The sequence below is a fragment of the Gymnoscopelus microlampas genome (genome assembly GCF_963454915.1).
Source record: "Gymnoscopelus microlampas genome assembly, chromosome: 19".
NCBI lineage: Eukaryota > Metazoa > Chordata > Actinopteri > Myctophiformes > Myctophidae > Gymnoscopelus > Gymnoscopelus microlampas.
The window spans coordinates 28,536,626-28,559,125 of NC_139956.1; the positions used below are offsets into that span (position 1 = coordinate 28,536,626).

A 22,500-nucleotide genomic window follows, 5' to 3' on the forward strand; every position below is an offset into this window, starting at 1 on the left:
TCTCTCTCTCTCTCTCTCTCTCTCTCTCTCTCCCTCAATTACATTTAATTCAATTAAAAATGATTTATTCCTTTATTGGCATGGGAAATTCAAATGTATTTATGTAGCACATTTCATACGACAGGCATAAACTTATGTAAACAAACAAAAACATTTACATAAGCCAAAGCAAGTGTGAAATATAAACAAATACACACAAATGTGATGTATGTACAAGTAAGACGCGCGAACGCGGGAAGCGAACGCAAAAAAAATAAAAAAATAATGACAAAAAATATTTAAAAAAAAGTAACCAATAAAAAAAAAAATTGCGTTACAAGGAGCATCTTAGAAAATATTTAAGATATAGGCCTACTAGAAAAAAGTCATTTGTAAACAGAGCTCGACTGTGTAACATCACATCATTGCAACTTTGCAATCAAATATGACTGTACAATTAACTTAAAAATACAAACAGAAACATGCTTATGTCAGTCAGATTGAAAAAGGTGCTTTGCGAAGTCACCTTCAGCCGACTAACGCCGTCCGAGTTTTGTCCCGATAGGGGCAGAATCGTAAATCACCCCCCCCCCCCCATGTCTGGTACCTCCAAGACATCGTTTCTTTTTTTGACAGGGGGACCTGCAGCGGGGAAGCGCGGGAGGCGAACTCGCAGAAAACGAGCACTCATTTTTCAATCTGACCGGTTTTCCAATCATGCAATCATACTGTAACTATAACATCATATCACATTATATCTCTTCTCTCTCTGTAGTTTGTGTAAAGTTATGTGACATCCAGCGGTTGCCTGACAACCCGCTACTAGCCAATCGTGGCGCAGCCGACCGTCCGCCCCGTCCCTCCAGGCCATGGGATGGAAGCCAGCAGCAGGAGAGCCAGCCATCCAGTCAGTCAGCCAGTCTGCAGCCAGCCCAGCGGAGCGGACCGAGCAGAGAGAGAGAGACTTCTTCTTCCACACAGCCGGTGGAGGACAGACTGCTGCTGCTGGACGGTGTCGCTAAAACGAAAGAACAAACCGATAATGTCGAGGCGGCCGCCGAACGGCAACACTTAAAACTGACACCAACGGGGCCGTGGAAGAGAATAAAAGAGAAGGACCAAGCCGGCCGAATAAGACTGTCATTTGACTTTGATAACCATCGGTTTGGAGGTTTCTTTTTTAATTCAAGGCACTTCTTGAAGCTAGCTTCACACGGCTAGCCTCCACCGCTAGCTCCTCCAGAGAGAGGCTAACCCCAACCACCGGCTCTCTGTCGCCTCTCTCCCCGGAGAAGCAGCAGCTGTCAGCGGGCTGCCCACCAGCCACCAGCCGCCGACATAATCTCCTCTGGTTGACTTTCTTTTTTTTTTGGTGTGTTCTTACACAATGTGTAAGAACACATGGAGTTTTTTTTAAGCACACATTTCTAAACTAAAGCTTTGCTGTTAGTCAAAGCCCAAGCCAAGTTGACGTGGAGGAGGAACTCTGGTGGATTTTTTTCTCTCCTCCTGTTCCTGTGTGATTGTTTTAACTGTCTCGGTTGTTGCTACAAAAAAGGACTTTTTTTGATTTCTTAATCCGGGGGATTTACGTTTTTGTTTTGTGTTGTTATCTCGTCAAGGCTAATCCAAGAGAGTTAAAGTAATAACAACCCAGGTCAGGTTAGCTATGTTTATTTGTGGCCAGAAAGTGAATTCCAGTGTTTACAGCAAATCACACCACCGTGTTGGGACTCTTTCCTGGTTCGACGGAAACATTAGCTAACACAAACTAGAGGCTTTAGATTAGTCGTGTTGTGTAGTGTGTGTGCGTGTGCGTGTATGTGTGTGTGAGTGAGAGAGAGAGAGTGAGTGAGTGGTGTTAATGTGTGTTTAGATGTGTGTGTGTCGTTGTTTACTAGAGTAGATGACGAGATATAGTTGTTAAGGGATAATAACAAAGTCAGAACCAGAACCACCAATTAGCCGTTTAATTGCTGGTTCTCTTTCACTGTTGTCCTGGCTTTACATCCAAGAGAGGTTTGACTTTTGACCTTCCTGGCTGCCACCTGTGTGACCTGATCAAAAACACAGAATCAAGAGGGGTTTCTGACGTTAACCCCCCTCCACCCTCACCTCACCCACCTCCCTCCTCCACTTGACAGTGAAGTCACGTCTGTCCAATCCGACCCCCCCCCCAGGGACGAGATCCATTGATCGGGGATCATCATTATTGTGCTATTTTAGCTGAGAGAGGCGAGGAAAGAGACAAGAGAGGATGTCGGGCCAGTCCATCACAGATCGGATCGCGGCTGCTCAGCACAGCATGACCGGGTCAGCCATCAGCAAGGCCGTCTGCAAGGCAACCACACATGAAGTCAGCGGACCCAAAAAGAAGCATCTCGATTGTGAGTATCAATCATGAGTTACAGTATGTGAGTGAGCTGCTGTGTAAGCCTACTGAAGCCCTAGTTATACCAATAGTGCCAGTGTCGTGACTCGTGCTCAGTAAATAGCAGATCTTCAAGTTCACAACGCGTCACGAATGTGACGTGTTGTGAGCTTGTAGATCTGCTATTTACTGCATGGCGTGCAACACCAGTGTGCAACTAAGTATAAATCAGGCTACTTTTTCCAAGTAGACAGACCGGTCCTATCCTATCTCAGCACACATTCCTTCACAGTGGATTCCAGTGAATCCGTCTCTCTCTGAAGGCATGGCATTCAAGGTAATGTGCAGGCAGGGCTGATCTATTCTGGACTCTATAGATTGTGCATTGATTTTGTGTAGAGGCTAGACTAGACAGTAATGGTCCGGCCTGCCCTACGATAATGTGAACACACCGGCATTTTAAGAATTGATGAGGAAAATAAAGCCTCCAGCGAGGGAGAAAGTGATGGGCACTATTACTATCATCATCATCATCATCATCATCATCATCATATTGCAGCCTGGACATAGGTTATCCTAGAGCAGTGGTTCTCAAACATCTTCATGTCAAGAACCCCCAAATTGATATGTTTTTGGCCGCAGATCGCAGATCCCCATCTGAAAATATTTTGCCAGGGACCCCCAGAAGAGAAGATTTATGTAAAAAACAAAAAGTGACATGCTTGTACATCTGCTATCGTTGAATAGCCAACGTATAAATGGATAAAGTGGTTCAAATTATTGTGATGCTATATTACCTACTTTTGCTGTGGACCCCCCCCCCCCCAAGGACCCCACTTTGAGAACCACTGTCCTAGACAGACCCACCACCCTCTTCTCCGCTCTCACACTTGACTCTTTAATGCTCTGGCTGGGGATCACAGACATAATGCCAGGGCAATGTGATTCTCGTATAGTCCTCGGTATTGGTGATCAAGTAGCTGAAACTTGTGCTGTGTCGCTGCGTGTAGCTATTAATAAGTCACTCTTTGTAAGAGTTGCGGCGAAATGCCTCAATTGTAATTATAAACATGCCCAGGAAAGACGGGCTGTTCTCAATCTGCTGCTGAGAAGCGACTGGAGACAGAGCTCTGTATTTTTTAGGGGGTAAAATCACGTATTTTTGTATTAAAAAATATCAGTGACATAGATTTCCCCAAAGTCCAAACATATGGCCTGCATGAAAACCTTGAAAAAAAGCATCCGTGTGTGTGTAAGCGATTACCAAACCGGTTGTTTTGGGGAACAACCGCACGTTTTGGTTCACTAAACAATCTGGGTTAGGTGAAAGGTTTTTTGCAACAAATGCGTCATCCATGCATGAGTGGTTATATCACTTGGAAACAAGGCTAGTGTACCAACAGAGAGGCCTAAGGTTCTCTCACGATGACGCGCGCCCGAGCAAGCTGCCAGCAGGTGAGCTGAGTGCCTGCGCTGAGGGAGCCGGTGGCCTTTGTGTCACAAAGAAGAGCGAGTCGACACAGCCGTCTGAGATGACGAGCCGCAGTGGAGAGGACGGGGATTGGTTATTATCAGATTGAGCCAAAACAAGTGCTCCCTCTCCACGCGCCATGAGTGCTCCCTCTTGTGTGTCTCAGCCAAATCACAGCGATATGGGGGTGTTATTTTCTTTTTAAGACAACTGGTTTGGAAAGCGCATGCACACACACACACACACACTCGAGCCTTGTCTAGGGACTCGGGAGGAGTGTGAATGTGCCAGCATGGAGTGCACACTGTGCATAGCATCCTCGTTCCTGTCATGCCTGGAGACAGTGTAGGCAGTGAGATCTCAAATGATGACATAAGCGGTACCTTTGCTACACGTTTCTTTGTTTGTGTGTGTGTGTGTGTGTGTGTGTGTGTCTGAAGTTGCCTGCATCACATCCGTTATTTGTCCCTGAGTCTTTCACACACAAAGGTGACTGGAGCCCGCTCACGTAACATACACGAACATTCGTGTTTTTTTGTCACAGTTCCTTTGTGAACTTGGCCAGGGCCTTCGCTGGTTGCCATTAAGCTGTGCCTCGCTTAATCATTGCAGACTATTGATTTTTCTCCTTTCCCTTTTGTGAGTGCAAGGGCCACAAAGGATGGAGAACCCACGTGCTGTGTGTGAGGGTCATATCAAATGAAGCCTGTACCTGGCTCTTTGGAGGGGGAGGAGGGAGGGGGGCGGGCGGGGGGGATTGGATCTGTGACCTTCTGAGTGCGTGACCGTCTGTTTAATGACCAAGCCCACCCGGCAGCTGCCAACCTGTTTCCTGGTATTTAACTGTTGGGAGGCAAAAGGCTCTTTGAAGGCTGCAGGTCTCATTGTCCCCGTTGATATGGTGACAAAGATAAGGCTGTTTGGAGAGCAGTTATTCAGACAGTCAGACGGTCCAGTCATTCTTCCCAGCCAGTCTGGTAGACAGACAGACGGACAGTTAAGTGAAAGTATCAATACTGCAATATAGAAATACTCTTTTGCAAGTAAAAGTCCGGAATTTAAGATTTACTTGAGTAAAATACAGAAGTATTGGCATCAAAATGTACTTAAAAGTACCAAAAGTAAAAGTACTCATTATGCAGACTGTCCCATTTCAAGTCAAATGTATTAAGATCTTTTGAAAATAGCCGATCTACAAGCTCACAATGCGTCGCGTCGTGACGCATTGTGAGCTTGTAGATCGGCTATTTTCAAATGGCCGAAATGTATACAGGGCTGAAGTGGTAATGTATGTTTTGTAATAATAATCAAAATCTACAAAGTAACTAGTAACTGAAGTTTTCAAATAATTGTAGTGGAGTAAAAGTACAATATTTGCCTCTGAGATGTAGTGGAGTAGAAGTAAAAGCACTGGAAATTGGAAATACTAAAGTGAAGTACAAATACCTCAAAATTGTACTTAAGTACAGTACTTGAGTACATGTACTTAGTTACTTTCCACCACTGTCAGTCAGTCAGTCAGTCAGATACCTTGACCTTTAGTCAATCAAACATCATTGATATGATGTAATGATGAGGATAGTAGCCAGTCCGGTTGCCATTCTAAGTGCTTTGCTCTGCTTGAACAGTGACACGTGTGTCACCCTTCTTGGCTTTCATTGGTGACACACATTTTGCCTCAGACAGCTGGGGGGCTTTCTGAATGCAAGTTGGGAAAACAATGGGATATTTGCACCTAGAAGTAGCCAAATTACCCAAATAATGTTTATAACAGCCCACTGAAGCCATGTAGAGTTCAGCAGCTGTTAGCATAGTGGTACGCGGGGAATGTAAATATATTTTGAGTTAGGACATGCCTTTTGTAGATGCTGTTTTAAAATGTTTGGACATCTTTTTATGATAGATGGTGGCCAGGGAATAACGTTACGACTTATTGATATACTGTTGTGATTGGTACAGGTTTCCTGCAGGTCCTGAAAAAAGTTTAAAAAAACGGTTACATTCTGTTATAGAGGTCTTAAAATAATCTTAAATTCAATCTCAGATGTCTTGAAAATGTTTTTTAAAAAATGCACTGATGCATAGAAATCCACCAGGTCACACAGCCTTGCATCCTCTTGTCTGCCATTCATGATGTTTATTCTACTGGCAAAATTGGTCTTAACCTATATTTCACTCTAGCCACTATGAAATGGATAATAAAGTGGTCTTAAAATGTCTTACTGTAATTTAGATAATCCAATATTGCTAGGAAACTATTTGCTAGGAAAATAATATAATTGACATTAGACCCTGTGGTTTTAGTAGGGCTGTCACGATTATGCAATTTAATTTGACTTGACAATTAATTGTCACTCAAATAATTGCGATTAACGATTTAATTGTGTCGTGAAGAAAAAAATCTTTACGATTTTTGAATAGCCAAAGTATAAAATATGGATAAAGTGGTTACAATGATTGTGACGCTATATTAACTAATTTTGCCCCTCCAAGGACCCACTTTGAGAACCACTGTCTTGGCGGCGGATGCATTTGAACCTGGCCTCATTGGAGGAGGGCCAGGGTAAGCAAGCAGCAGCCTCTCTGAAAGAGAGAGAGAGAGAGAGGGGCTTGCTCCTGTTTGTGTCGGCGCCGGCGCCTTGACATTCACGCACGGCTGGAGAAAGTAAATTACATTTTTTAAAGCCATTTAGTCTCATGATTGGGACTGTCCACCTCAATTACTCCTGGCTTGTGACACGCGGACAAAGAATGATGACTTCTCCTCTGCCTTTGGTTTGAAGCGGCTCCACCAACATCATGCGCGGGGGGGCGGGAGGGGGCGTTCAGTGATGGAAGGAGTACTCGATACCCTATTGTAGGAATCTGTCTGTTTACAAGTACAAGTTCGGTATTCAACATTTACTTGAGTAAAAGTACAAAAGCATTAGCATCAAAATGTACCAAAAGTACTCAATTATGCAGAAAGGTCCCATTTCACAAGTTTTAATCAAAATGTATTAAAAATACATTTTGAAAATAGCAGTTTTACAAGCTCACGTCATCTGCTTTTACGTCCGGAGACTCCTGTACCAGGACAGGCTTCAGACACGCCTCCTTCAGATCTGAAGCGACGCGTTGTGAGCTTGTAGATCGTCTATTTTCAAATTGCCAAAGTATACTTAAGTCTGAATTGATTTTGTAATAATAATCAAAATCTACATAGTAACTAGTAACTAAAGTATTCAAATCATAATAGTGGAGTAAAGGTGCAATATATGTCTTTGATATGTAGTGGAGCAGAAGTAAAAGTATTGATAATGGGAAATACTGTAGCCTAGTAAGTAAAAATACCTCAAAATTGTACTTAAGTACAGTACATGAGTACATGTACTTAGTTACTTTACATGGTGGTTTGCAATGAGTGTGTGTGTGTGTGCATATGACATGTTTGTGAGGTTATAATGGGAGTTTGACATGTTTGATGGCCTGTCAGAGAGCTGGCTGGCCTTTGGTCATAGACCTAAGTTGTGTGTGTGTGTGTGTGTGTGTGTGTATGTGAGAGAGAGAGAGAGAGAGAGAGAGAGAGAGAGAGAGAGAGAGAGTAAGTTCTAGTGTGCCCATGCCTGTGTGCACACGCTTTTATCCATGTATGTGTGGGTATTTTCTAATAACCACATTAATGTTTATACAGCTCATTATGTCCTAATTCATTATTTATTTATTTTAAATATTTTTTATCCCACGATTTTGTAACCCATATTTTTTCACCCAGTGCCAATTGCCTATGTAATCCTGGGCGCTACTCTCCCTCTACCAGCCTAGGGAGAGCCCAAGCTGAAGCTCATGCCTCCTTCAAATGCATGAGGAGCAAGCAGGCCGCTTCTTATCACCCGACAGGGGGGAGGTTCCCTGGTTAGATGTAGCGCGTGGAAGGAACACGTTATTCCAACCAGTTCCTTTCCCCTCCATCAGGCGCCCTGGCTGACCAGGGGGAGGCAGTATAGTGACCAGGATTACTGCATGTTTGTGTGAGGATATTAACTACCCTAGGTCCTAGGAGACACGGGGAGAACATGCAAACTCCACACAGAAAGGCCCTTTCACTAATTCATTATTTAATTAAACAATAATAATAATAATAAAATAATTATTATACTATTATAGCTTTCATGTGTATCGTATAATCTTTTTTTGGGGGGACTGGTGAAAGTTGTAGGACTCTAGGAGTGCATAATGGTGTGAGATATGAAATGATGAGTGTGTGATGGGGATGGAGAGAGGGTGCGCTAACTGTAAACTGCCGAACCACTGGGACACATTAACGTTTTAATGCTTTTTAACTGCAGTAATAAAAATCTGTACCGTCAGTGTCAGAGCCCTAGTTTTGCACTCAGTCTCCCAGCTTGCATCTTGTCAAGGTGAGAAGTGCAGTATTGTGTTTATGTACACACACACACACACACACACACACACACACACGCACACGCACACGCACACACACGCGCGCACACACACTTGCCGTACCCCAACTGCATTGTGCTGAGGGCACTGTGATTGCTTCACTGTCTTTCAAGCTGCTATGGAGAAGTTATGACATTAACCCATTAAGGCCTGAGTCCGATTCTACAAAACTGTCTTGTAAATCCAGTTCTAAAACAGTTGTTTTTTTTAAAGGTATGTTGCTATATCAGTGGTTCTCAAACTTTTTCATGTCAAGGACCCCCCAAAAAAGGTATTTGGCCGCGGACCCCCATCTCAAAATACTTTGTTCCAGGGACCCCCAGAAGCAAAAATCTGAGTTACAAAATGTTCGCTTTAAAAATGTATTTATTCAAAGATTTGCAAACATTTTCACGATTTTTAGTGCCGCGCTACGAGCTTGTATATCTGCTATTTTTGAATAGCCCAAAGAAATCTTAAAAATGACACACAGATGCGTTCCCGGTCGTAACGGGTTAAATCACCCCCCCATGTCTACTTTAGCCCAACGCCTGTACTTTTCAGTGTTGTCATGGCAGCAACAGCCAGCCACAAGCCAGCTGGCTTGTGTCAACCCGAGTTCAGTTGGCAGAGGGAAACGGGAAGGAGAAATCAGCTGGAGGGCTAGAGCACAGCAATCAGTGTCATAAATATAACTACGCGACAAAATGAACGTTGAAAATCTCTTAATTACCCTAGCCTCACCTTTTCCCAAACATAACTAACAAACCACCCTACAGTACTCAGGGGTGAAATCCTAAGTGTGCTGATAATCGCTTTCAACCTGGCGTCCCTGGTGTTGGGCATGTCGTTATAAGCAAACATTTTCTAAATGTTTTTTTTTTTAAATTTACTTATTTAATTTTTCTTCTTTCTAGTGCAAACAACCGATCTACGAACTCGTCGATTGGCTGTTTTCGTACAACAAAGGGCTTAAATGTGGTTTAACTCATTAAGGCCTGAGGCCTAACAGTTTTTTTGAAAAAACCTATGTTGCTATAATCAGTGGCTCTCAAACTCTTTCATGTCAAGGACCCCCCAAAATGATATGTATTTGGCCGCGGACCCCCATCTCTAAACATTTTGTTCCAGGGACCCCACAGAAGCAAAGATTTGAGTTACAAATGTTCGCTTTAGAAATATATATATTCAAAGATTTGCACACATTTTCACGACTTTTCAAAAATAGCAGATCTACAAGCTCGTAGCGCGGCACTCGGTGCCGCGCTACGAGCTTGTAGATATGCTATTTTTGAATAGCCCAAAGACATCTAAAATGACACAGACACGTTCCCGGATGTGATGGGTTAATTTGACTCTTGAGAGTGAGAGAGTCCAAACGAATGAACACTCAGCCCAGCAATCCATACGTATTGAGCCAAGATGTGTATAGTGAGAGTCAGGTTATTGTCCTGCTCTCTCCCGTTCCATTGAATGGGGTGTTGGACTCCTGCTGTTCCTGTGTGTCAGTCTGTCAGAGTGTATTGATGTCACTATGTGTGTGTGAGCGTTGATTTGGTCCATCACCACCTAGATATATCCTCCTGTACAGCTCCTGTATTGTACCGTGAATAAAGGAAGTCTGACTCAGACCTTTTTAAGGACACTGTGAGAGAGAGAGAGAGAGAGGAGTAGACTGATTGATTGATTGATCGACGGTCGAGTGGAGGGGGATCGGCTGGTTTCATTGGTTGATCGATTGACAAACCATGAGTAGAGCGTGGTGGCCTAATCTTGGCTAGAGAGTGGAAAGCAAAAGCATGTTATTGAGGAAAAGTGCCCTTTCCTTTATCTTTATCATTTTCACTGTGTGGCTCTGGAAGAGGCTATAGCTGTCTATAAGACGGTCGGTCTGTCTGTCTATCTGTCTGTGGTCCGGAGTTAATCTCACAAACCGCTAGACCAATCAGCTCCCAATGTTTTTGTGCACACTGCCAGTTGGCTATCTTAGTACTAACCATTTCTTCACGTTTGTTTTATATATGTTTTTTAAATATTTAACTAAAGGTCAGTTGGATCTGGTTCCCATGTCGATCCAGATATTTGCATTTAATCAATTATTATTATTATAATATTTTATTTTAAGGTTGTCAACGCCATTTTTGCCTTATTTTCTGCTTTCTGTTGTTTTGGGGCGAAACCACCCCTCATTCAACTGCCCACAACTATGGAATGGACGATCGTGGCGGCACAACATTTTTTCTTGGAGTCTAAAAGACCCCCTTACGTCTTTTAAAGCAATCGGTGGGTCGATCGTTGTGAAGAATAATATTCTATGATTTTTCAAAGGTGAGTTAAAGCACTCGAAAATCACTGGCACTGCCGGCTATAGACAATGTCTTCTTTCTGGCACTGAATGAGTTAATCTGTTTAGCCGTGTCAAAACAAGGCCGGGTCAATTCTCTGTAGTGCTACGATGCACTTGTGTCAGTGAGTTTGAGCTAACCACGCACAAGGTGCCACCTCAGCATTATGATTATTTCACATCACGTGTGAACATCCTGTTATCAGGACACATTTAAATACTTAATCATCCCTCTCGTCCGTCCACATCTCTCAGAAAGTGCTGTTGTGAGTCATCACTTGTAGTTAGCCTCTCTACGTTCATAGTCCAGTCCCCTCAGAATGACTCCTACTAGCAATAATAACTATTTATATATCGCTTAAAAAAATAAGCATGACATCAAGGTGCTGCTATCCCATTCAAACCAGGGAAGCATCTGTGTAACCACTTTATCCATATTTTATACTTTGGCTATTCAAAAATAGCAGATATACAAGCTCATAGCTATTGAGCTTCAGCTTTGAGCTCGTAGATCTGCTATTTTTTTGAAAAATCTTGAACATTTGTGCAAATATTTGAATATATATATTTTCTTAAAGGCAAGATTTTTGACTCAAATCTTTGCTTCTGGGGGTCCCTATAACAAAATATTTTGAGATGGGGGTCCGCGACCAAATACATATAATTTTTGGGGGTCCTTTTATTCTATCTAATAACACCCTGGAATAGGTTGTTGTTGTTTTACTGTGGTGACAGTTGTTGGCTTTGTACAAAATTCTCTTTTTTTTGCTGCTCCTACTCTTCTAGCTTTTAAGAATTTTGCAAAAGGACGTTCGAATGGCGGTGGCTTGCCCACCGAACTGGAGGGACCAGACTTCCTAGTTACAGCCACAACTTACTTAACCACTGTTTGGCCAGTGGCCACTGGCCAGGAGCTGAAGGGCATTTCCCACCCTCTCTTTAGCCTGCTTTAGGGTCGTTTAAAGTCGGACCCGTGTTTCCATTTTTAACTCGGGTCCGTCTGTCTGCAGCCTGAAGGCAGGGCAGTTTATTTTGGCTGTGGTCGTCGATGAGGGCCATGTTCAGGCATTTTCTTCAGTCCTTGGTCCGTTTCTGCGAAACGCGGCAGTGCACACAAACGGCCCTAAATGTGGGCCGAGTCCTAGCAAAACATTGAAAAGTAGGCTTCGCTCGCATGACAAATTAATGTGGTGTGCTTAGGGATGCCATAGACATTCAGAATTTCCGAATATTCAGGGCTTGTGTAATTTTTATTTTTAAAGGTTCATTTACAACAAGAATATAGGCCAATACTACTTCTTTACAATACCAGCTCAGTGGCCTTGTGGTTAGAGTGTCCGCCCTGAGACTGGGAGGTCGGGGTTTGTCATACCAAAGACTATTAAAATGAGATACAATGCTTGGCACTCAGCATCAAGGGTTGCAATGGGGGATAAGTTCCTGCGACATACTAGCGTCATATCCAGGGGGTGGACTTGTACGTCTCATTGTAGCCTCACGCTACAGAAACAGGAGATAGGCTCCTGACCTATGGGCCACATGGCTCGGTAAGGCTCACTACTACTGTACAATAAATGGCCATTGATTTAACCCATTCAATCCAGGAACGCATACTGTGTCAATTTTTCTTTTAGCTATAATCATTATTTTATACTTTGGGCTAATCAAAAATAGCAGATCTACAAGGTCATAGCGCAGCACTGAGTGCCGCACTATGACGTTGTAGATCTGCTATTTCTTTAGAAAGTTTGTGAAAATGTGTGCAAACATTTGAATATATGTTTTTTAAAGCGAACAACTCATATCTTTGCTTCTAGGGATTCTACAAATGTCTTCTAAATCCTAACAAAACAAAACTGTTAGGATATGTATTTGTCTGCGGACCCCCCCATCTCAAAATATTTTGTTCGAGGGACCCACTGCAGAAGATTTGAGTAAAAATTGTATATATATATTCAAAGATTTGCACTAATCTTTGAATCTTTCTAACTTAAAAAAAAAAAGCAGATCTACAAGCTCATGCCTCGCAACAGAGTAAAATAGTTGAGTACTTTTTCCACCGCTGCGTGTACGTGTTACTCTCTTTACCAATGAGAAAGAGAGAGAGAGAGAGAGAGAGAGACTGGGTGAAGAAAACAGACAGGGGATATAACAAGACGGTGTGGATGACAGAATGACAGTCTGAGAGGGAGATAGAGGAAGGTAGAAACACTTGTTTATTAGCCGTTAGTGGGGGTGTGTGTGAATCTCTGTTTCACCTCCAGTGAAGCCCTGCCCACTTAAAACTTTATGACACCTTTTTAACAAACAAGGTTCACTTTCAGGTCACCTTGACTAGCTTCCTAGTGTGTGCCACCTCTGTGTCAGAGACTCCGGTGAGTCATGCATGTGAGAAATCAATTAAAAATAGAGGCGTCGTTTCATGACTTTCATGTAAGGGTACAGAAAGCATTAGAGATGCACCGATCCGATACCAGTCATTGGAATCGGGTCCGTTATGTCCTTAAAGACTTAAGTAGGACATATGTGACGGTGACCATAGAACTATGACATCCCATTCAGAGTCATAATACATGCGTCGATGCGTGACACGGCTGTTGGTAGTAGGGCTGTGCAAAGACATCTATACAGCTATGTATTACTATATTATTTTACAATATTATTTTTTCCACAAAACTATTATTGACCATTCCGTGCCTTGTATCCATTCCAGTATCTAGTAGGGAACTAGGGATGCCAAAAACTGCTAAAAAACCTAGCCTATATTTTGGTTGTAAATGAACCATTAAAACAATAATGCATGATAAAACTTACATATGCACATACGTACATACAAACATATACAGTATGTACGCATACATACTGTATGTAATGCACAGAGATTCTTGCATTTTATAGATAGATCATGTAAGGTAGTATGCAGTAGGTTGTATTTTCAGCTCGATTTAAACATTCTATGTCCATTTTCGACAGTTTCTTTTTTTATAACACAGGCTAGGAAGGTCGGACCGCGACAAACTAGATATATGAGTAAAGTTCACTTTGAGCTGCATCCAACGCATCCACTGCCATTTCCATCTGCCTTACCGTTCGGCCGCTAGGGGCAGTTGAAATTTCTTTTTGGGGGTAAAATATTTTTTCTTTTTATTTTCTTTTTTCACGGAACCCGAGGCTCGGCCCGACTAATTAGCACAAATGTCCGTCCCGGCCCGAAAACGTCGGGTCGGGTTCGGGTAGAATTTGAGAACTCTATATTGCATGTATTCAGTATCAGTATCTGAATCATATCATGACCACTGTACCGTGATACATACTGTATATTGTGAGGTCCTTTGCCAATACCCAGCCCTATAGTTCACAAAAAAGATCACTCGGGTGACATGTGCAATATAATGTCTGAAAGGAAGTCGTATGACATAATGTAGTCACGTTTCATGTATTTCTACTTCATACGCAAAGGTATGGACTGGAGAAGGGACTTTGTGTCCTAGCTTTGAACGTATAAATATTATATTTTATTATACATCATTAATAACTTTACTATTTCCACAAGGATGCCCCCAAGCAGCACGTTATGTAGATTATGTCCGCATAAAAATCATGCGGCTGTGTAGATATAACCCATTAAATGCTTTCTAAATCAGTAGTTCTCGAACCTTTTCGGGCGAAGGACCCCCAAGTTGAGATATATTTGGCCGCGGACCCCTAAGAGAAGATTTTTGTCAAGGAATTCAAAAATGATTCAACATTTTTATTTATTTATTTGAGAACCTCTTTTCTGAAAAACTAATGTTGCTATATATATATATATATATATATGTGTGTAGCTAAAATCTAAAATGACACGGTTGATTTCCCGGTTGTAATGGGTTAAAACTTAAAACGTTGCAATGCTAGGTTGGTTCTCTGGTGTTGGACGATACTCAAAGTTATGTATTGGACTGAGAAAGTGGTATTTGGTGCATCCCTAAATACCTTGGCTACCATGGTCTGATACACACACACACACACACACACACACACACACACACACACAGGCACACACACACACACACACACACTCACACCCAAAAACCCTCCCAAACACACATGCACGTTAACACACACACACACACACACGTGCGCGTGCGAACGCTATATATATATATTTATTTCTATCTGTCTCCTTCACATGCACACATGCACGCATGGTCGCACGCACACACACACGCACAGAAACACACATGCGCTCAAACACACGCTCACACACACACACACACACACACACACACACACACACACACACACACACACACACGCTCACACTCCCTCTATATATACCTTTATTTCTGTCTTGCTTTTTGTCTCTATATCCTTCTCACACACACACACATACACACACACACACACACACACACACACACACACACACACACACACACACACACACACACACACACACACACACACACACACACACACACACACACACACAGACAAACTTTCCTAGTGTGCCTAATGCCTATCTGTGCTATGCAGACAGGGAGGGGTGTTTCCAGTCTGTGGTGTTTGGATAACAGTAGTCTAACCTGGAACCACTTAACACACACACCCAGTTACTGGAGAGTGCATTCCACCCCAGTATGCCTCCTTTATTTTATTGATTTTATTTTAACCTTTATTTAACCAGGATACCGTCCCACTGGGATTAAAAGTCTCTTTTACGAGGGAAGTCCTGGCCAAGACCGGAGGCACCGCAAACAAGTTGTTGTAAACGCACACGAAACAAGAACAAGACAATATTACCAGATTTAATATTACTGTGCTTTTGTTTTGTTTTGATACAAATTTACCAGCATTTACGTAGCATAATACCCCTCCGCTTCAGCCTACACCTTTTCGGTGCCATTTTGTATTTGTAAACTAAACTGTAGCATCTACTGTATATCCATGTTCTGTTAACCCATTACAACCGGGAACGCATCTGTGTAACCACTTAAAGGTAGGGTAAGTGATATTTTTGGGTTAAAACAAAAAGTATTTTGTTAAAAGGTTAAAATACTATATTCTGATAGTAATCATTGCTATAGAGTGTTTGTTCAGTAACAGGAGTCTCCCTGTCTCTCCAGCTCTTTAATAAACAGAAAATACATTTTTCGGTAGGTGTCAAAATCTCAGCCAATCAGGAGAAAGTACCCATTTTTAAGCTTAATTTGTATAGTGTTCCAGTTCCAATTTTGTCTGCTCATTTCTTAGTGTCATCACTTCCAATTTCACTTTTTTAATCTATATCCTGATTGAGTTTTCTGTCCTGGTTGGATAAAATTGGAAATGAAACTGAAACAAAAATGCATTTTCTGTTTAATAAAGAGGTGGAGAGACAAGGAGACTTCTAATACTGTACAAACACTCTATGGCAATGAGTACTATCAGACAATAGAGCTATTTAACACTTATTTTAACCAAAGCAAATCACTTACCCTACCTTTAAAACATTATTTTATACTTAGATTCAAAAATAGCAGATATACAAACTCATCGTGCTATAACCTTGTAGATCTGCTATTTTAAAAAAATCTTGAAAATGTGTGCATATTATATATATTTTAAGCGAACATTTAAAAATCTTTGCTTCTGGGGGTCCCTGTCACAAAACATTTTCAGATGGGGGGTCCGCGGCCAAATACATATCAATTTTGGGGGTCTTTGACATGAAAAGGTTTGAGAACCACTACTCTATGCACACTCACAGCAGCCATATTGGAAATAAATTGGTCCTCTTCCTTACTTCCTTCACAGGTCTTACCAATGATCCTATTCTAATGAAGGCTCTGTTCCATTCTGGTCAAACAGAGTCAAGGTGCTGATATTGAGCATGTTGTTTTCACTGAAAACACTCTGCTACACCAGTGGCCGTGGGTCTCAAATTTAGGGTCCAGGGACCCTCATGGTTCCTTGAAGGGGTTACAAATTGCCCCTTACGTACAGGTGTGTAACCCGGGTCCATTTGGTTCCAGTATAGGGGGGTGAAATCAAAAAGATGCTGTGCATAGAGCCAATTGCCTTGTATATCAGCACACTGTTTCTCAACCATTGGTCCATGGACAACTAGGGGTCCATGGCATAATTACTGGTGGTCCATGGGAAAATGTTTTCAAGAAAAAGAAAAAAGTACCTTTTATTAAATGTACCAAAAATATGTGTAAATACAATTTTGTGGGTCCATCCAGTTTAAAAAAATGTTATAGGCGTAGTGTGGGGGAAAAAAGCTTTAAATGAAATAATGAACGTTAAAGGCTTGATATATTAGTTGTGTGGGGTGTTGTATAATAGCAGATCTACAAGCTCACTTTGCTTCAAGTTGCATTGCGTTCCGCCATGTGACTTTGTGGATGTACTATATTCAGTGCGTGACACCAGTATGTTCATGTTAAATATTAATAGTTTAGCTGTTAGCAGGAACGGTAACGCACTCCCAGGGCTTTGGTGAGGTGCTGACCTTGGGGAAAAATCTTGCAGTGATTTATTTGATTTGGGCCTTTTGACCTTCCTAGTGATCAACAAAATAGCCGAAACGTCAATCAAATAAATCACTGCATATACATGGAGCCATGCATATACATCTGTGTCACGTTTTGATTTGAGATAAAAAAGCATTATTGTACACGTTGGCTATTCAAAAATAGCAGATTTACAAGCTTGTAGATCTGCTATTTTTGAAAAATTGTGAAAATGTGTGCAAATCTTTGAATATGTATTGTTTTAAGCAAACATTTTTAACTCAAATCTTTGCCTCTGGGGGGGGGGGGGGTGCCTGGAACAAAATATCTTGGATGGGGGGTCCGCGGCCAAATACATATCATTTTGGAGTTTCTTGACATGAAAAAGTTTGAGCACCACTGATATAGAAACATAGGTTTTTTTCAGAATACTGTTGGGAATTAGAAGACATTTGTAGAATCGGCTTCAGGTCTTAATGAGTTAATGAATCATATCGTCGCTGTCCGGCAGAAACCTCTCACTCCATATTCTAACTTTTTGTGTTTTTTTTTTTTTGTAAATGAATGCCCTTCTAATAAAACCTTAAGATTATATTAGACGTTTTTTATATATATAGCTCATAATTTGCGCTTTCAGTTGTCTCACCGAGCACTTAAAAAGTAAAGGGAAACATCAATCATAATGCAATGGGTTTAGGAGTTGACCTTCTCAATGAGCTTTCCTGTCTGGCTGGGGCCGGGAGAACTGATAGGCGGGAACAAGACCTTTGGACAGACAGACAGACAGACAGACAGACAGATGGGCGGACGGGGGACGGGGGGGGCTATGCAGACGGGGAAAGAGAGAGAGAGACAGATGCCTATATAGAGGGGAGAGACGGGCGTGTGCTCAACCCACTTTCTGTTCATATTCAGAATAGTGGTGAAAAGAGGACTGCAGACTGTCTGACGATGTCTATTTCAACTGGACCCCAAGGGGGAGTGTGTGTGTGTGTGTCTGTTTGTGTGTTTGTGTGTGTGCGTGTGCGTGTGCTTGTGTGTGTGTGTGTGATGGAGAGGGAGGTAGGGAGGGACCCCAAGGGAAAGTGTGAGAGCGAGACAGAGTGAGTGTATCAGTGAGTGTGTGTGTGTGTGTGCGTATAAAAGCAAGAGAGGATTATGAGTATGTGTGTGTTGGAAAACAGTGTGTGTGTTTTGGGCACAGAAACAAAGGTGTAATGTCCTCAGCGTGTCTCTCTCTCTCTCTCTCTATGCCCCCTTCTCTTTCTCTCTTGCTCTATCTCTGTGTCTATGTGTGCTGATATACTGGGTTATTTTTAGGGTGCTGTTTTGTGAGAGCCTTTGGCTGGCATTAACTTTGTGTGTGTGTGTGTGTGTGTGTGTGTGTGTGTGAGCATTGGGACGTGGTACTTAAGCCTGTCTCAGCCAGACGACAGACAGACAGATATACACCATCTCTCTCTGTCTCTGTATATTGGGGCTGTCAAACGATAAGGAAATTAACTAATGAATTGCTGTGATTAAATTGTGATTAATCACATTTTAATTGCACATTTTTCAGCCGCATTTAAAAATCAAGGACACTTAAATTCTGAACCAAAAAGCACTCCATACAGAAGAGGTGCAGTATATCCAGTAGTGTAGTGGTGTCTGGATAGCATTTCAAGGTGGCTGTAAAGCAGTGGTTCTCAAACGTTTTCATTTCAAGGACCCCCAAAATGATATGTATTTGGCCGCGGACCCCCATCTCAAAATATTTTGTTCCAGGGACCCCCAGAAGCAAAGGTTTGAGTTACAAATGTTCGCTCCAAAAATATTTATATTCAAAGATTTGCACAAATTTTCACGATTTTTCAAAAATAGCTAGAAAGCATATCTTTTTTTTTTCTATCTAGAAAGCATAACTCAAGTTGGCAGGCACGATATGAATATATATTTGATCAGAAGTTTCATTTTGGTGGTACTGTTAATCTCAACATTACTCTCAAGGATAAGCGAACTCGCCAAGTTCAAGTGCCTCATTCCTGACCACATCACACATAAGGATGATAAAACATTCAGGGCAACTCCTAATATTGATTAACTGTCAACCGGTACTCTATGGGTCAGTACTTTTTGCAAGTCACTTGACTCCTTCTTTCCGCCCTTCATAATAGTCCCACACTGAAGGGACGGTGACAATCTTTTGACTGAAGGAAATGTATGGTTCTGAATGACCAGCCAAGCAGAATAGATTTGCCGCTCTTCATGTGATCATAAAGACTTTACTGGCTGTTTGCTTTGAGGGTTTGCTATTGGTATCCTTTGTCTTTCCTTGTTAACTTGCCTTAACCCACTCAATCCGGGAACGCATCTGTGTCATTTTAGATTTCTTTGGCTATTCAAAAATAGCTGACATATGAGCTTGTAGATCTGCTATTTTTGGAAAAACAATAAGGTGTGCAAATCTTTGAATATATACACACACTTTCTGCTCAAATCTTTGCTTCTGGGGGGTCCCTGGAACAAAATATTTTGAGATGTCCACGGACAAATACATATCATTTTGACATGAAAAAGTGATTATAGCAACGGAAGTCTTTTTCAAAAAACTGTTAGGATTTAGAAGACATTTGTAAAATCCCCAGAAGCAAAGATTTTAGTTACGAATGTTCGCCTTAAAAATAAAATATATATACATTATATTCAAAGATATACAAAAAATAGCAGATCTACAAGCTCATAGCGCGGCACTCGGTGCCACGCTATGAGCTTGTATATCTGCTATTTTTGAATAGCCAAAAGTATGAAATAATGGTTATAGCAAAAAAAAACAACTAAAATGACACAGTATGCGTTAAATGGGTTATAAAGGACATATTTCCAAACAGCACTCACGCTGTTTTGCTGGCCGCTCTGAACAAAAGTCAATGCCAAATCGCGCATGCCGCATGCAGTGTGTGGAGTAGATTGAAAGAGGAAGCTGCAATATTAATTGACTTTTTGTCCTCAACACATCTCGTATTTCTCAGTCAAAACCCGTTCAAGGAGGCTCTGTGCACTTATCTGCAGCAAGCTGACACCGTGACAAGACCCGCAAACTGTTTTCAAGTGGAGCATTATGAGACGAATGGAGTGATGAGAGCTCTGTTGAGTACGAGGCGGGGCTGCTCCAATGCAGGCAACAGTGTGTGTGTGTATGGTCAGGTGTGTGTGTTTTCCACCGGGAAAGAAGAGTGTTAGGACAACGTGCGGCTAGGCCTGTCACAATTATTACATAATCGTCCAATCGCGATTATTTTTGCATAGTCGTCATCATCGTTTCCATGTTGAAAGATTCTCACACATTTTCAAATATAAAAAAAAAACGCGCCACAAAAACAGTTATTTGTTTTATTGATGCGTTAAATTAATTGGAACATTTCCTGAAAAGGAACGATTTTGGACATACAAGACTTCTGCCCGACAGCAACAATATACACAAAGAGATGTGTTTGTGTATATTGTGTATATATGAGAGATACAGAGAGAGAAAGGTAATCCTTTCTTTCATCCCTCTGTTCAGTACCAGAGAGACTTGGTGCAGGCAGCACGTTGACAAACTGCTACGTTAATCCATTCAAACCTGTCTGTGGAACCACAACCATTATTTTTTTACTTTGGTCTTGAAATCTTGAAAATGTGTGCACATCTTTGAATATATATACTGTATATATATTTTTTTTTAAGTGAACATTTTGAACTCATTTTTGCTTCTGGGGGGTCCCTGGAACTAAATATTTTGAGATGAGGGTCGGCGGTCAAATACATATCGTTTTGGGTGTTCTTCACATGAAAAAAGTTTGAGAACCACTGATATTATAGCAACATAAGAAAGAAAACTATTATGATTTAGAAGACATGTGTAGAATATGTCAATAAAAGCAGATCTACAAGCTTGTAGCACGGTACCGAGTGCCGCGATACGAGCTTGTATATCTGCTATTTTTGAATAGTCAAAGTATAAAACAATGGTTATTACAGCTCAAATCTAAAATGACACAGATGCGTTCCCGGTCTTAATGGGTTAAAACCACAACACTTGTTCATCTGATGTCAGATTAGCCACAAACACCTTCTGGTGTGTGTGTGTGTGTGTGTGTGTGTGTGTGTGTGTGTGTGTGTGTGTGTGTGTGTGTGTGTGTGTGTGTGTGTGTGTGTGTGTGTGTGTGTGTGTGTGTGTGTGTGTGTGTGTGTGTGTGTGTGTGTGTGTGTGTGTGTGTGTGTGTGTGTGTGTGTGTGTGTGTGTGGTTATGTACATTGTGTGGTTGTGTCTATTCTGTCTCTCTGTGTGCGATATGCTGGCATTTTCTTTGAACTGTACGCGATGTGGGCGTTCTTTGCAATTGTGTGTGTCAGAGATAACAAACATATCGTACACCATAGGGACATGAAGACGTAACAGAGGCAGACACACAGTACAGGGCGGTCGTATCTTAGTGGGTAGTAGAGAGGCAGTCTGGTAATCAGAAAGGTCACCGGTTCACCTCCCCGCCCGCCCCGCCCCGCCCGCGATGTCTTAATGTGTTGAAGTGTTCCTTGAGAAAGACACTTAAACCCTTAACAGCTCTCTCCCAGGGGCTACATGCTGCCATCCACGGTGATCCACCGACCCAACTGGTTAGGTGGAAAAAGTACTCATATTTCTTACTTAAGTAATGCAGATGTTTAACGATAATTTAACTCTTGGAGAGCGTAAAGAGTTGGGAAACTAGACGACGGGGGCAATTCTGCAAATAGACCCCATGGCCAGTCATTTGGGATCGATATAAGTAGGATATAAGTAGGAAAATGAGCCTGTTCTGTTAATGTTATTTAGTCCGGACATTGTCCTTTAACTGGATCTCTGGTTGGGATTTTGGGCGTGCAGGGTTTGATATTTGAAGAGAATTCACCTGGACAGTCATATTTTATCTTGATCAATGTTAGTGCTGAAGGGGCAAATTGATCAACCCTGGGTTTTCTCTGACCTGCTTACTGCTGCTTTCAAGGCTCTCACACTGTTCATTTCAACAACAACAAAAAACTCTCAGAGTTAGATTAGCATGGCTTGAGTGGTCAATCAGACGAATCGATATAGTTCATTATAAAACACCTATTCGAATTTCTTTTGGCATCGATGCGGTGATGTATAAAAACAAACAAGAACACGCTTCCCAGAGAAATTCTCAATTATTCGATTAATCAAAAAGTCATCGATAGTATATAATCGCTAAGAAAATTATCAATAGCTGCAGCCCTATATAGGCCTGTCCCAATTATTACATAATCGTCTAATCGCAATTATTTTGCATAATCGTCAAAAAGAAAAAGCAGAAATAGCAGATCTAAAAGCTTAGAACGTTGTAAGCTTGTAGATCAGCTATCAGTCATTTCTTTGTATATTTAAGCTATTTGTCAGATAAGTTTGTATTAC

At 41.7% G+C, this 22,500-nt stretch overlaps 1 protein-coding gene across 4 annotated transcripts in view; it reads left to right on the forward strand.

The window, feature by feature from the left end:
* Positions 1-911: 911 nt before the first annotated feature.
* LOC311034681 (phosphatidylinositol-binding clathrin assembly protein) overlaps positions 912-22,500 on the forward strand; it is a 141,743-nt gene continuing 120,154 nt past the window's right edge. For all 4 annotated transcript variants that reach the window (XM_084042625.1, XM_084042627.1, XM_084042626.1 and 1 more), the window contains exon 1: positions 912-2,366. In XM_084042625.1, the coding sequence (XP_083898751.1) occupies positions 2,237-2,366 (130 nt within the window). In that variant the 5' untranslated portion in view covers positions 912-2,236. The remainder of the gene's footprint in view (positions 2,367-22,500) is intronic.